Source organism: Fusarium venenatum (genome assembly GCF_020744135.1).
Source record: "Fusarium venenatum strain MPI-CAGE-CH-0201 chromosome Unknown EDB82scaffold_2, whole genome shotgun sequence".
NCBI lineage: Eukaryota > Fungi > Ascomycota > Sordariomycetes > Hypocreales > Nectriaceae > Fusarium > Fusarium venenatum.
This window is the reverse complement of record NW_027072130.1, coordinates 4,511,179-4,525,202: the sequence shown is the minus strand read 5'-3', so window position 1 is coordinate 4,525,202 and position 14,024 is coordinate 4,511,179. Positions and strand designations below refer to the sequence as shown.

Here is a 14,024-nt window from a genome sequence, read left to right as displayed (position 1 = left end):
ATAAGACTGAAGCTGACAGCTTTAATGCGACAGGCTTGAATTTAATATATAATCTTCAAAACTGGTCCCCATCCCATCGTTTCTTGCCTTGATCCATCCTACTTGTATGAAAACCCCAAATACGCAAATTGCACCATGGCAGATATCTCAACCTGCCCTCCCCTAACAAGGGACTCGGTTATAGAAGCACATTGTCTCATCAAGTCTCATGTGCACCTAACTCCAGTCATGACAAGTAGCTACATTAACGAGCTTGCTTCAACGCCAAGAGATCCCACTTCCTTTGCTAGCCAGAACAATCGCACGAAGCCCGCTAGAGCTCAATTCAGGCTGTGGTTCAAATGTGAGAACTTTCAACGTGCTGGGGCTTTCAAGGCACGAGGAGCATTCCATGCTATCGAACGACTAAAACTTGAGCCTGGATGGATCGAGAATGGCGGGAAAGAGAGGGGTGTTGCCACACACAGCTCAGGTATGTTCCATCCTCATTGACACCTTTGGGGCCAATTCGCTGACTGGGTGATACTAGGTAACCATGCACAAGCTCTTGCACTAGCCGCACGAGAAAACGGCATGCCTGCCTATGTTGTGATGCCATCAATCACAATACCCAGCAAGGTCGCTGCTACAAAAGGGTACGGGGCAAATGTCATCTTCAGTACTTTGACGGATCGCCTGGCTGTTGCCGAGAAGGTCGTGGCTGAAACAGGCGCACGGCTTGTTCCACCATACGATCACCCTGATATCATCTTGGGACAGGGCACAATGGGTCTCGAGCTACAGCAACAGGTTAAAGGTCTTAAGGGCATCATTACTCCTTGCAGTGGTGGCGGAATGTTGTCAGGCGTAGCATTGAGCTGCGAAAACACAGGGATCAAAGTCTTCGGAGCTGAACCGTCATTCCAAGGCGCGGATGATGCTAAGCGTGGTATAGAACAAGGAGAAAGAATCACCTTCGTGGATAGCATGTCAATTGCTGACGGGCTGCGCTCCTACTTGGGTGTTTATCCTTGGGGTGTCCTTCACGAGCGAAAGCTTGTCCACGGCATGTACAGCGTGTCAGAAGACGAGATCAAGGCGGCTATGAAGCTGATCCTAGAAAGGATGAAACTGTTCGTTGAACCAAGTGCTGCAGTGCCACTTGCTGTGGTTTTGTTCAACGAGGACTTCCGGTCTATGATTGAGAAAGAGGCGCAGGGGGATGTTTGGGACTTGGGCATAGTATTGAGTGGAGGAAATACTACAACAGATGGCATTACAAAGCTCTTTGCCGAGTAACGGACGTATACAAAAGTTATATCAGTTTTTAGTCTCGTGTAATACCATGCTCATAACGCATTGCCATGATATAAAGCTCGAGATCCTGCATCGCATCTTGCACGGTCGTTTTGGCCGTCTTGCCTTCTACGACCATTTCCCAAAGTGCTTTCATCTCTAGAGTATAGGGATCCTCGTATGATCTGCGAGTGATTGACTCTTTATAAACACCGCCTATATTTTCTGCCACATGCATGGTGACGGGAAGTCCTTTGACATATGGGGTATCGTACTGCAACCTGACAGTCTTATCAGGTCCGTAAACCTCCAAGTGCGCATCGAAACGAGGAACGTTATCGAGTCCAGACTCGTAGGAGACCGTAAAGTTGTCGTACTTAAATAGCACACTAACAAAGTGGTCAGTTTATGGCGGATTGCTACAGATAGCTGACGAGACTTACTTCCAGAAAGGAAAACCAAGTGAAGACCCCACCACTTTTTGGGGCATTCCAAAGACTTCCCTCATCAATGACAGATCGTGAGAACCAAGATTACTGAGAAGACGCCACGTACGGGCTGAGTCCGGTGTAACTGCAACGCCTCCACATTCATCTTGCAAAGCTGTTTTCATAATATCTTCAGCCCTCATTTCTCTGTCTTGGAGGTCGACTTCAGAAATATCTGTGAACTTTCGTGGAAAAGTGCCAGATTGATCGACGAAGTATGAATTAGGGCCAATAATGTCTAAAAACCTCATCAGTATTGAGCCATTATAGAATGTTGAAGATATCACGAACCCCGCACTCTGGCGTAGAGTATCTTGTCCATGCCTCCGATTTCACGTACGGCATCTTCAAATGGAGCAGCATATCGCCTCATGTATCCGACCATGACTTTTCCTCGGCTTGTCTTCTCCGCTGCCTCGAGAGCTTTCGCATCACGTATGTTAAGAGCCAGAGGCTTCTCGACTAGAACATGTTTGTTGTTCTGCAGTGCCACGATGGCATGCGAAACATGGTACTCGTTCGCATTAGCTATGATAACCGCATCAACTTGGTCAGAGGAACAGAGTTCAGACACGTCTTGCGTTGTTTTGACAGTGCTGCCAAGTTTAGCGGCGCAATGTTGGAGGGCATCGGCGGAGATATCACAGACATAGGTTATGCGAAACCAGCTACTCATCAAAGATAGTGTCGGGATATGGACGACCTGAGAGATTTCGCCGCAGCCGACAATGCCGACATTCACAATTCGGTTCGGATTAGAAAAAGACATGATGTTGATGTACGGAGAGCAATGGGCAAGGCCTGAATGAATGGCAGGGTTGTAGTTATGGCACTGGGATTCCAGGATTATTAAGTAAGAAAGACGCGAACGAAGTCATTGTGTCCAGCGGATAGCTGACCCTAACATGGTGCTGGCTAAGAGGCCATGCCCCGATATCCTTGCACGAACGGTAATATCTGTGCGTAAAATTAGAAATATATATATATATTGAAGAATTGAAGGATACAGTTGACTCTGCGATTATTTGGTGAGATAGGAGCATGGAGAATGACCAGTAGGTGTATCCAAGACGCAACCAGGCCTGTCCTTTAGCGCACTTTCAGGACTGTCCAGTAGTTTTGTAGTGGAGATTTGAACATAACACCTGCCCTTTTCGACTTCAAAGGATTCAAGGCTTATCGATATGGCGAGGGGAAAGATACAGCGCCATTGAAGGATTGGCTGATCTCTACATTGCTGATTAATGTCGTGATACGACAAGATACTATTTATAACTGTTTGCTGCAGCAATTTATGCCGCCGAGACTTGGATTACTTGACCCAAACTCTGCCCGTACAATACGAAAAAGGTCCGATAAAGCCATGTCTTCTGATACAATAACCTTATTCGATATCCCCACCAAATCACCCCAGGTTTGTTGGTCGATGAATATTTGGAGAAGTTGGTCCTTTTCCGGCCAAGCTTTAGTGTTGGAATGTGGATACTGACGCGTCCCAGCACGTTTACTTCTCAACTTTAAAGGACTCAACTACAAAACTGAATGGGTAAGTCCTGGAAGTCTGTGACAAGTTAGACCTACTAAGAGACGTAGCTTGAGTATCCACAGATCAAGGAACGATTGAGTCAACAGTGAGTAAACACTGTCTAAATAACGACGAGCAAGCATTCTTAATAACGGTCGCGTTTCCAGTGTTTCACCGAATGAACAAGACCCTGAGTTCACACTCCCAGCCATACAGATGCCCGACGGTACCTACCTGATGGACTCTTACAGGATTGCCGACTACATTGAGGGAAAGTACCCGGAGCCTAGCATGAGTCTGAATCACCCAATGCAGCTTCGTCTCAGGGCTTCTATGGTGAAGTTCATGACACAGATGACACCCATCTACGTTCCCGGCGTCGCCAAAAATATCCTTGGCGATAAGAGCATTGACTTCTTCCTCTCCACGAGGCAAGAAGACGTCGGAATGCCATTGTGTGAGTACGAAGAGAAGAACTCCCCTGGAGCATTGGACCGAGCGGAACCGTTCGCTCGTGAAATTACGGAATTGCTCAAAGAAAACAGCTCAGGGCCTTATTTCTTAGGTGACACTGTCAGTTACACCGACTTCATCTGGGCTGGCATTCTTCTCTTTTTCCAGTGTCTGGGCGAAAAAGAGTACCAGGAGGTTTTGCAAACGACCGGGGAGGCCGATGTTCACACAAAGTTTCTTGAGGGTCTGGCTGATTGGACCAAGCGCAACAACTGAGTCTGGGCATCACATTTCAAGTGCTCCTCCATTCAGCCTTGAAAGGTCAAAGCATCCCAAGTCCTCCCCTCTTCGTACAGCATGCATCCTCCAGGTTTTAGGTCTAGCCATTCAGACAATGCAGGTCATCTGGCCGCTATTGGACTACATCTTCCTAGCCCAGGCAAAACAGCTTCAGTGGACTCGGATCTACGGATCTCCGTCGTGATGTGTAGGTGCAATGTCTTCTCCACGCCAAGTGTGTAATGTGTACTTGTCTCAATTAATCGCCATATGCATGCACTTGGATGTGTCACTTGTGCATTGGTGCCATCGGGACCCATCCATAGCTCCCCATCCATAGCAAGGCAAGACCTAACCCTGGGATATAGTTGAACCATAAACACGGAATCATGATCAACAATGCCAAGGCCAAGGCGCTTCGCAGTTGCCACATGCCGTCGCTTTCGACCGTGGTTGAGATTACCCGCGCCATGGCACAGTACCGTGCATTCAGTTCTGACAACAAGACATTCGAGGTGGCGGTGATATCGTGAATCGCAGATGTGTCTTGAAGAAGCATACTCTTTGTCCGCGCTTTCTGGCCAGCAAGCCTTCCATCCATATGCAGCAATCTAAATGGAATTGGTGAATTCTATACAAAATAGCCTGAAATCGCATTCTCAATCTAGCAGATGCCGAATACAACCCTGATTAGAGCCGCAACGACCAACATATCAAAAAATACAATGCTTGTGCGTGGGACACTGTGAGCAAAACAATGGCTAATTCACTCGCAACCTGAGTGTGAGCTGCGAGGGGGATCCTGTCTTGGGCTGGCAGTTGGTTTGTACGTGAGCGACTTAATTAAATGACCATTGGTGCGAAAATACCAGGTTTCATCAGCTTCAACGCGATGGCACCGTGATGTTGGTAATTGTCGTGCTCTTTGCTGTTTTGTGAAAAACGTCCCCATTAACCTATACAGATTTCTCACTTGCAATCGGCTGTGGAAACATGTATGAATTTCGTGTTTGTCATGGCACGATAAAAGAAAAATCGATCCATCGGTCATGCTCACACTAAAGTTAAACAAACAGGAGAATTTCTGAGCCCATGGGGATATCGGCCCTCGGTTCCTCGTCCCTTGTCGCAAGCTCAGGTCAAGTCTTGTTAAGTGGAGAGTAAAATCTGGGTCAAAAAGTCGGCAAAGCGCCAAGTTCTTGGAGGATGTTTGTTCGCCGTATGAGAGTTGATTAAAAGTCCTGTTGTCTCCATTTAAACGTCCTTGGCTTTCGCTGGGGTTATATCAGGCGACCCGCCAAGGTCTGGCTTTCAACCGTCTGACTGTTGGGCTAGACTAAAGTCCCCCCGTGGCGGCTGAATTCTATTCCCACGTGCCGAGATGAGATGGTAAATGTTCCTTTTCTTCGATGAGGAATGTGCCGGGAACTGACGGGGTTTCTCGCATGTTTATTTTCGCGTTTGCGGCTGATGACGGTAAAGACATGGAAAGATTTCCTTGAACAGACAAGAGGCACGAAACTATTGGCGAGGGCTTGGCACTCATTATAAGGTTGTATTTTACCCGCATTTACCCGTATTTAGCCAATTTTACTCTAGGCCAAGACTGGAGAATATCCCGACAACTGCTTGAGCGTCTTCATTCCGCACCATTGAGGACCTTTGTCCTCCCTCACTTGTCGCCTTGTTGTACCAAAAGGTTTCTCTAAAACATCATGACCTGTCTTGGAAGAAGGCGAATAATGGAGGCACAGCATATAAGTGGTTGTTGTACAAGTTGACCACTGGCAGAATGTAACTGTAAGACATGCCACAAGCAGTTCAGGTACTGTGTACTGGTCAGCTTACCTCAATTGAATGCTGCCACTACAAGATCAGATCAGGGCATCGTATGAATGTAGATTATGATCTGTGCGTCGGACACAGACGATGAATAGCATGGTGTTCCTGGATGAAACGCCGTGGCGAAATGAGGAAATGGGTAATGACTAAACAAACCCCCTTTTTCCCATTAGGTAGAGTTATCCCCATGGGACTCGCTCGGTAGGGCAACCGTAACAGGCTAATAGCGGGAATACTGCCTACAAGGGGTCAATCGACAGAGCCCCATTATTCTCGTTCATCACGGAGTGCTCCGTACAATAACAACCAACATGGTTTGTTCAAAAAAGGCCAGAATCAGATTCTAGTCTCTCTCTCCCCAGCTTGTGACTGATCCAATTTTGTACATCCCTGTAAAAGCAACCCCATCTAGCCCATATCCTTGTCCAAAGACTGCGGCCCGGCCTCCATCTTGGCTAAGACTCATGACTACCAAGACTTCCAAGGAAGCCAAGGTGGAACAAGATCGCCCATTCCGACATTCAAGGGAGTGGGACCCATTAAGCGGACGACTGCCATTTGATCTATCAATTCCGGGTTTTGCCTGCTCGGTTGTATCCTCTGCTCTCCCCATAATCTGGGGTCTGAAGTCCGGTCCGCACGTCCGTCCATCCTTTGAGTGTTCTCGAGTTACAGGCCTGCCACGCCTTCAACGCGTTTTTTCTATATCTATCCAGGGATGCCCCCAGACTTCACCCACTCTTTTCTTCACTCTTCATTGCAATAGCAAACACAATTCAATCATATACTTTGTTTTATCACCGATTGATCGATTGAACAATCATCATGGGTATCAAGGAGATTATGGGCCTTGCGGCCGACGAGAAGACCCAGAGGCTTCGAGATGAAGCCCCCAAGTTCGAGAAGGTCATCTGGTACAGGGACCCAGCTCTGAGGAAGCTAACCTTCTACGCCTGCGTTCTTTGTGCTTCTTCTATGGGAACTGGTTGGGATGGGTGAGTACTCTCAAGAGACTGCGAATACTGGCATATACTGACCTTTGCAGAATGTACATGAACAATGTTCAGAACTTCGAGAGCTGGAGGAATTTCTTCGACGACCCAAAGGGTGACAGACTTGGTCTCCTCATCGCCCTCTACCAGATCGGTTCAGTCGCCTCTATCCCTCTTGTCCCCCTCATCACCGATCGCTGGGGCCGTCGTCCTTCCATTGCTCTCGGTTTCATCATTATGGCTATTGGCGCTGGTCTTCAGGCTGGTGCCCCTGACTATGCTACCTTCTCTGGCGGTCGTGTTCTTCTCGGTTTCGGTAACTCATTCGCCCAAATCGCCTCTCCTATGCTTCTCGCCGAGATTTGCCATCCTCAGCACCGTGCCCGTTTCACCACAGTTTACAACTGTCTCTGGAACTTGGGTTCTTTTCTTGTTTCCTGGACCTGTTTCGGTACTTCTTTCTGGGGTAACAACTGGTCATGGCGATTCCCTGCTATCCTTCAGGGCGCCCCCGGTCTGCTTCAGCTCATCGTCCTTTTCTGTGAGTAAACCTCTGGTGATCTATCGTGCCAATATGCGCTAACATGATCCTTCCAGGGATCCCCGAGTCTCCTCGTTTTCTCATCGCCAAGGATCGCCATGACGAGGCCTTGAATATTCTTGCCAAATTTCACGCCAACGGCGATGTCAACCATCCTACTGTCCAGTTCGAGTACCGAGAGATTCGCGAGACTATCAAGGCTGAGCAGATGGCTGATAACTCCTCTTCATACGTCGATTTTATCAAGACCAAGGGAAACCGCTACCGTCTAATTGTTCTCTTCTCTCTGGGTATCTTTTCTCAGTGGTCTGGCAACGGTGTCGTCTCTAACTATTCTGCCATTCTCTACCAGAATGCAGGATTGGAGAGCGAGCAAGACCGCCTCATCATCACTGCCGGAAAGACAATTCTCGATATGATTGTCTCGATTGGATGCGCTATGTTTGTTGACCGCCTTAACCGTCGTTTCTCTTTCTTGTTTGCCACTGGTGGCATGTTCGTTGTTCTCATCTTCTGGACCCTCACATGTGGTCTGTACGAGCAACATCAGGCCCCTGGAGCCAATAACGCCATGATCTTCCTTGTCTGGATGCACGGTGTCTTCTACTCTACTTGTTGGTCTGGTCTCCTCATCGGTTACGCGGTTGAGATTCTCCCCTACTCTCTCCGCGCCAAGGGTCTTATGGTCCTGAATATCTCTGTCCAGATCGCTCTCCTCTTGAACAACTACCTCAACCCTCTGGCTTTCGATGCCTGGACGATCGACGGCCAGATCTATGGTGGTAACACCTGGAGACTCTACCTCATCTACACTATCTGGGTCTTTGGAGAGGTTATGTTCATCTACTTCATGTATGTTGAGACACGAGGACCTACTCTAGAGGAGGTCGCCAAGGTCATTGATGGCGATAATGCTGCTGTTGGCAATGTCACCATGGAGAAGGTCGAGAGAGAGGTTCTAAATGAGGATGTCGATAACAATTCTTCCGAGGGTCAACAGATCCACGAGGTTGCCCCCACCAAGGTCTAGGTAGACCTTAATGATACTGATGAACGTCTTATTGAAATTTATTCTGGGAATGCCAACGTTTGGCTTGCCGATTTTACCCTTTTTAGTTTACGGAGCTAGTTTAGCAAGTTTAATATTACTTATACGAGCCGATTAATGTCGACCTAGTAATCATGTGAACGTAATATGTATCTACAACAAGAATTGTTTTTTTTTTAAGAATCTAGTTCTAGTGGTGACTTTATTTGTGAAGTTCTAACTGTTGGTAAAATGATAGTTCTTAAAGTAAGTTCCCCCCATTTTTGGATGTTTATGAAGCTAATACCCAAGCAACTAAGAGAGATTACAAAAATGGCAAAAGCCATACACGTGAAAGTGGATTTCAGTATAAGCGCATGACTTGACTTGCATAATGGAATAGTTCATGTGTGGCTTGGGTCGCTTTTGGGCCAGGCCTGATTGAGGATCAAAGCAACATCCACTGTAAGAGATATCAGTTCATCAATATCACCATGACCTATCATATCTCTTATCAAGCACGGATCGACATAAAGACTGCTCGTCTAAATGTCTTGCGTGCATGAAGGAGCAGTCCGTCGCTCATTGGTGGACTGGAGGGCTCGGTGCGACCTGAATGTGTGTCATTTCCCCTCATTGGTGACCAAACAAGGCATGAAGACAAGGCCTTTTGAAAAGCAATTCATCACAAGGCACAAAGTCGCATTGACTCTGCCATTCTCTGGATGTGTTGTGACCCCGCTATTCGTTGATTATTGAACATGATATGTAGATATACATATATAAACTATGTTTCGACCGTTGAGGGAACTCTGCAAAGCCCAAATCTCTACAGCGGGGAAGGCAAAGAGCACTCTTTTTATAAGCAGCACTATATCCATCAAACAACGCCGCCATGAAACTTATGCCATGCATCATCCTCTTGGCCGCCGTGTCTGCTCAAACCGAGTCTTCGTACTTGACTCGAATGGCAGACACAATGATCTCTAAGGGTGTCGCGCCTGACCGAGGATACCAAGATGCAGTGCTCTACCTGGGTTTTGAAAAAGCTTATAAGCTTTCTAGGGACGACAAATATCTCAATTGGTACATTGGGCAAATTACTGGCCCTGTAGTACTAGAGAACGGTACTATTAAAGGTCTAAATACATCCAAATACATCCTCGATGAGTATCGAATGGGTCACAACTATCTCTACCTATACAACGAGACAGGGGAGGAAAAGTACAAAACTGCAGCCAACACAATCAGGCAAATGCTTGACAGGTATCCCCGTACACCATCTGGTGGCTTTTGGTAAGATATTTAGCAAAACTCTACCAGTCTCCTGTTATCTAAAAATTATTTTAGGCACCAGCAATTCTTCCGAAACCAGATGTGGCTAGACGGTATTTACATGGCAGACACGTTTTATGCCAAGTGGACAAGTCTATACGACCGTGACAATGACACCGCATGGGGTGACATTTTGCTTCAATATGAGCTCATACATGAAAATACTGTGAATGAGACTACGGGCCTTCATGTCCACGGCTGGGTTGACGGCGCAGCGTCTTGGGCTGATCCAGAAACTGGACAGGCACCCAACGTCTGGGGCCGTGCACTTGGCTGGTATTTTATGTCTCTTGTTGAAGTCTTGCAGTTCTTCCCGGCTGGCCATGTTGGTTATGAACAACTTCTCGGATATCTCCAATCTGTCGCTCTTGGACTCAAAGAGTCTCGAGACCCGGCTTCTGGTAGTTGGTGGCAGGTCATGAACGAGCCTTATCCTGAACGCGAGGGTAACTATGTCGAGAGCAGTGGCTCGTCTATGTTTACGTGGGGCCTGCTGAAAGCCATAGACCTGGGATATCTGGACCGCAGTGATTATCTTGATATGGCACGAGACGCATTCACAAGCATTGTCAACAACTTTATCGAAGGAGAGGAAGAGGGCCCCATTATTCTCAACAGTACTGTCGCCGAGTGTGGACTACTCAATTCAAACGTGACTTTCGAAGTAAGTACAGCGCCGATAACAGGAAACAACACTGACGAGAGGTAGTATTATGTGGCCCAACCGACTCTCGAGAACGGACAGAATGGCGTTGGGCCGTTTATGCTTGCAGCTTATGAATGGGAATCATGGGCCAAGGATGCATAAGTGTAAATGTTATGGGGTAAAGAGATTCAATGTATTCTAATCAAATATCTTGAGACAGTACAGTTAGTTTAACCTCGTTTGAGGGCATATGTATGCCATTTGCTTGTTCTGGGACCTTCAACTCAAACCTTGATATATCTTCTCTATTTATCAACACACCTTTACACTAAGACAGCTTGCCACTAATATCCCGCATTGAGATATCTTAGTGCAATTAGCGTATACACAAGATAGCCTCGACTTGAATGGCTCTGCTGTGAAAATAGCATCAACTGAATGTTGTTGTTTCTATAATGCCGAGCCGCTAAATTTTTATTACCACCAGAGCAAAGTTAAATCAAAGTTAATATATGCCGCTGGACTCGCCGTAGCCGTCATGTTCGTTGTGATGAAGCTTGACCATTCCGCGCTCTAAGTGACATCTCTTGGAAGGGTAAGGGCGTGCAATTATAATGAGTGACTCAAAGGACAGTCATGAAGCCACAGGCTAACAATGCAATAAGTTTGGAAATGGTAAAGGTTGTCTTATTGTCGGTATGACCCCTGGCCCAAATCGGTGTTGCATTATCTCGTACTGTACAGTCATAGCTATCCCTGTGGCGTGAACTAATTTGTTCTAGATCATTTGTATAACCCCGAGTCTAATGCCCTTTCAAAAGAAGCATGCTTTCCCGAGGCAGGCACTTTAGACTTTGTCTCTGCCAGCACTCTTCCATCAATACGATAGTCTCTATGTCCCCCTTAATACAGAGACAGGTAAGTGCCGAGACGCTGCCACCATGGGCGACTATAGTAATTGTCCAAGAACTCAATTTCATCCGGTCGAAGCTTATTTCTGCCAGTTTGAAGATCGGCTGTCTTTGCAGATTGCCACTTGGTACGCATGAGAACCTTGTATCCTAGTGTAAAAATCACAATCATCAAGAGACCAATTAGGTTCTGGAAGAAGTTGTAGGCTGTGAAGCCAGTACCACTCTATTCATGACGCGTTAGTTAATGTTATCAGGTAGTTTAAGAGGATCATGTTTCTCACAATGGGGTTGATAGCCATGTAAAACAGGCATACGAGTAAAAGTACGCAGATGAGCATCAAATAAGCAGGTGGTGAAGGCCAGGCGAATGACTTCCAGGCATATCTCTGGCTGAAGATTTCGTCACTTTGTGCCTTCAACGCGCGGTGGAAGAAGAAGCTCGTGAAGGCGATGATGGCCCAGTTGGAGAAGAATGAGGCGCTTGTAATCGAAACGAACCAGTTGAGAGCTTCGGTTCCACCAGCTTGTTCCTGTCGGATACGAGCAGATTGGAAAGAGGGAGAAGTACTTACCGTTAAGACTCATATAACTCATGACTACTGCTACAACAGACGTCAGGGCAAGCGCCCAACGAGGTCGACCACGTTCGTCGCAATGGCCAAATTTCTCTGGGATCAATCCCTGCAAAGCCATGGTTCGGAGGATACGGGATGGGAGGTAAATCGACTCCAACGCAATTGCAAGGATACCGATGATGATACACACGTTGATCAAATCAGGAACTCCCTTAATTCATTTAGCGGCGATGACAAAGGGCGATGCGGCAGAACCTGATGCGCCCAAGAGGTCGGGGTTATCAGAAGTAATCAGAAGGCCGATAAGGACTACACAAGTCATGTACATGACTCCGACTCGGAGAGGGACCAGAGTAGATGCATGACCCATGGAGTATCGAGGAGATGAAGCCTCTCCTACCATGACACCAACAAAGACTTGGTCGCCAACGGCCCAGATCGCCAACAAGGCACAGCTAGCGAAACCCTGGCATTGTCAGTATCCTCTTTGTAACTTGATAGGTTCTGAAACCTTACCCCAAATCCGTTTTGGAAAGCCAGTCCATTGTGCCAAGAAGCGCCCCATTCATGATCACGATCTGGTCCGGCGCCCGCGAACAGTACAATCGAGAAGATGACCACAAACACGAACAAGGCGAATTTCACCAGAGATCCGAAACACTGAAGCCACGCAAAGGCGTTGTTGGGTAGGAGAAAGACGATAAGGCAGATGACTAAGAAGATGGAGACTACGTCATGTCAGTCAAGAACTCGAGCACGTTGATCTGTGGTACATACTTAGTGCACCTTGAGGTACCCTGCCCTGGGCCCAATAGTCGACTAGGACCACAAAGAACGCGGCTTCGGCAGCGAAGACGGCGGTCCAACCTGAGACCAGTGAGTTAGTTTCAAGCTGTCAAGCTCAGGGAGTGGTGGCTCACCAAGCCATTCAGCAAAACCAGCTCCAAACGCCAAGGCTGGATCTACCCATCTGCTAGCATAGTCGATATAGTTGCCGGAAACTGGGAATGCGATCGTCATCTCGCCGAGGGTTTGTAGGTTGGCCCAAACACCAGTGCAAACAAGCAGGTATGCTATGAACATAGTTCCCGGTCCTCCATTTGCAAGGGCCTTGCCTGTGGCGATGAAGAGTCCACTACCAACACTGGAACCCAGAGAGATGATCTGGGATGTTATCAGCGATTGGGATCGTCAAACGTGACAAAGATTATCTCACATGAACCTGTCTCGGGCTGAGGGTACGATGAAGATCATTGCTGATGGGGACGGTCTCTGCGGCTTGGAACGAGTCTCGCGAGACACCGGATCCTGCGTGTTTTTCTTCGTCTGGAGTCATGACATGCCCATGAGGGCTCGACACCTTTGGTTCGGACATGACGTAAAATCAAAACACTTCTCGATGGCTCAATAGTGTTGGTGAGCTGAAAGACGGCGCCAATATCTTCCAGGATCAGCAATGTCAAGTGGGAGACATATGCGCTTTTATACGCGCATCCCAACTACCTAATCACCCCCTCTCGCTTTCATCTCAGACTACCAACGATCTAATTCCTGGCAGAGATAAGAGCTACTTTACAATCTGCTTAGCGTCCTACCATTTCGAACTACCCCGCAAAGTCCGGGGAAAGGGCCGGAAGCAGGCTCCCATGAAGCTGGGTCAAACAATATCCACTGCATTGAGTCCAACATAATCCACAATAGCTTCTTAAGTGATAAGGCTACCGTCCAGGATTGACCAGGAGACCCGGCTGGCTGGGAACCTGACTCGATACAAATTGGCTAGGCTTGGAGCTTAGCTCCGAGTTGAAGGTTGCACTCTTAGCCTTGGCAATATCCATTGATATGCACCCTTCGCCTATGCCTGCCCCTTTCGAACAGGCAAATTGCGGGCCGATAACTTATCTTTGGGATAGGTGGTTAGATTTAAAGGGCGTTGATAATCATTGTTCAAGGGAATTGATTGCACTTGATAGCGTTATCATTCCTGACATCTTATCTTGGAGCCGCAAATGCTGAAACCGACCTGTCGTATCGAATCAGGACGACGTTGAAAGAAGCATTTAAAACACGCTGTAAGTCTCGATGTGAAAGGCTTTGTGGCTGAGAGTTCCAAACGACGACGTTGCTCAGCC

At 47.4% G+C, this 14,024-nt stretch overlaps 6 protein-coding genes across 6 annotated transcripts; 4 read left to right on the top strand and 2 right to left on the bottom strand.

Moving 5' to 3' along the window:
- Positions 1–34: 34 nt before the first annotated feature.
- EDB82DRAFT_167206 (tryptophan synthase beta subunit-like PLP-dependent enzyme) lies at positions 35–1,664 on the top strand. The gene is made up of 2 exons (XM_025734559.2): positions 35–472; positions 530–1,664. Exons 1-2 carry the CDS (start codon positions 136–138, stop codon positions 1,276–1,278), a joined length of 1,086 nt encoding a protein of 361 aa, XP_025585353.1. The 5' UTR covers positions 35–135; the 3' UTR covers positions 1,279–1,664.
- EDB82DRAFT_167204 (oxidoreductase) lies at positions 1,293–2,632 on the bottom strand. The gene is made up of 3 exons (XM_025734558.2): positions 2,055–2,632; positions 1,719–2,001; positions 1,293–1,664 (listed from the first exon to the last, which is right to left on the bottom strand). Exons 1-3 carry the CDS (start codon positions 2,530–2,532, stop codon positions 1,307–1,309), a joined length of 1,119 nt encoding a protein of 372 aa, XP_025585352.1. The 5' UTR covers positions 2,533–2,632; the 3' UTR covers positions 1,293–1,306.
- Positions 2,633–3,126: 494 nt separating this feature from the next.
- Positions 3,127–4,017, top strand: EDB82DRAFT_524180 (uncharacterized protein; the record flags this gene model as incomplete). The annotated part of the gene is made up of 4 exons (XM_025734557.2): positions 3,127–3,205; positions 3,263–3,309; positions 3,357–3,394; positions 3,456–4,017. 4 exons carry the CDS (start codon positions 3,127–3,129, stop codon positions 4,015–4,017), a joined length of 726 nt encoding a protein of 241 aa, XP_025585351.2.
- A 2,339-nt stretch (positions 4,018–6,356) lies between these two features.
- Positions 6,357–8,694, top strand: EDB82DRAFT_574710 (general substrate transporter). The gene is made up of 3 exons (XM_025734556.2): positions 6,357–6,857; positions 6,908–7,395; positions 7,452–8,694. Exons 1-3 carry the CDS (start codon positions 6,688–6,690, stop codon positions 8,423–8,425), a joined length of 1,632 nt encoding a protein of 543 aa, XP_025585350.1. The 5' UTR covers positions 6,357–6,687; the 3' UTR covers positions 8,426–8,694.
- A 480-nt stretch (positions 8,695–9,174) lies between these two features.
- Positions 9,175–10,772, top strand: EDB82DRAFT_498441 (glycosyl hydrolase). Its single transcript, XM_025734555.2, has 3 exons — positions 9,175–9,718; positions 9,773–10,421; positions 10,467–10,772. Exons 1-3 carry the CDS (start codon positions 9,318–9,320, stop codon positions 10,563–10,565), a joined length of 1,149 nt encoding a protein of 382 aa, XP_025585349.1. The 5' UTR covers positions 9,175–9,317; the 3' UTR covers positions 10,566–10,772.
- Positions 10,773–11,306: 534 nt separating this feature from the next.
- EDB82DRAFT_545346 (amino acid permease-domain-containing protein) lies at positions 11,307–13,267 on the bottom strand (the record flags this gene model as incomplete). Its single annotated transcript, XM_065609433.1, has 9 exons — positions 11,307–11,464; positions 11,495–11,540; positions 11,644–11,840; positions 11,890–12,099; positions 12,148–12,358; positions 12,409–12,620; positions 12,670–12,759; positions 12,813–13,056; positions 13,109–13,267. 9 exons carry the CDS (start codon positions 13,265–13,267, stop codon positions 11,307–11,309), a joined length of 1,527 nt encoding a protein of 508 aa, XP_065464764.1.
- Between the last annotated feature and the right edge of the window lie 757 nt (positions 13,268–14,024).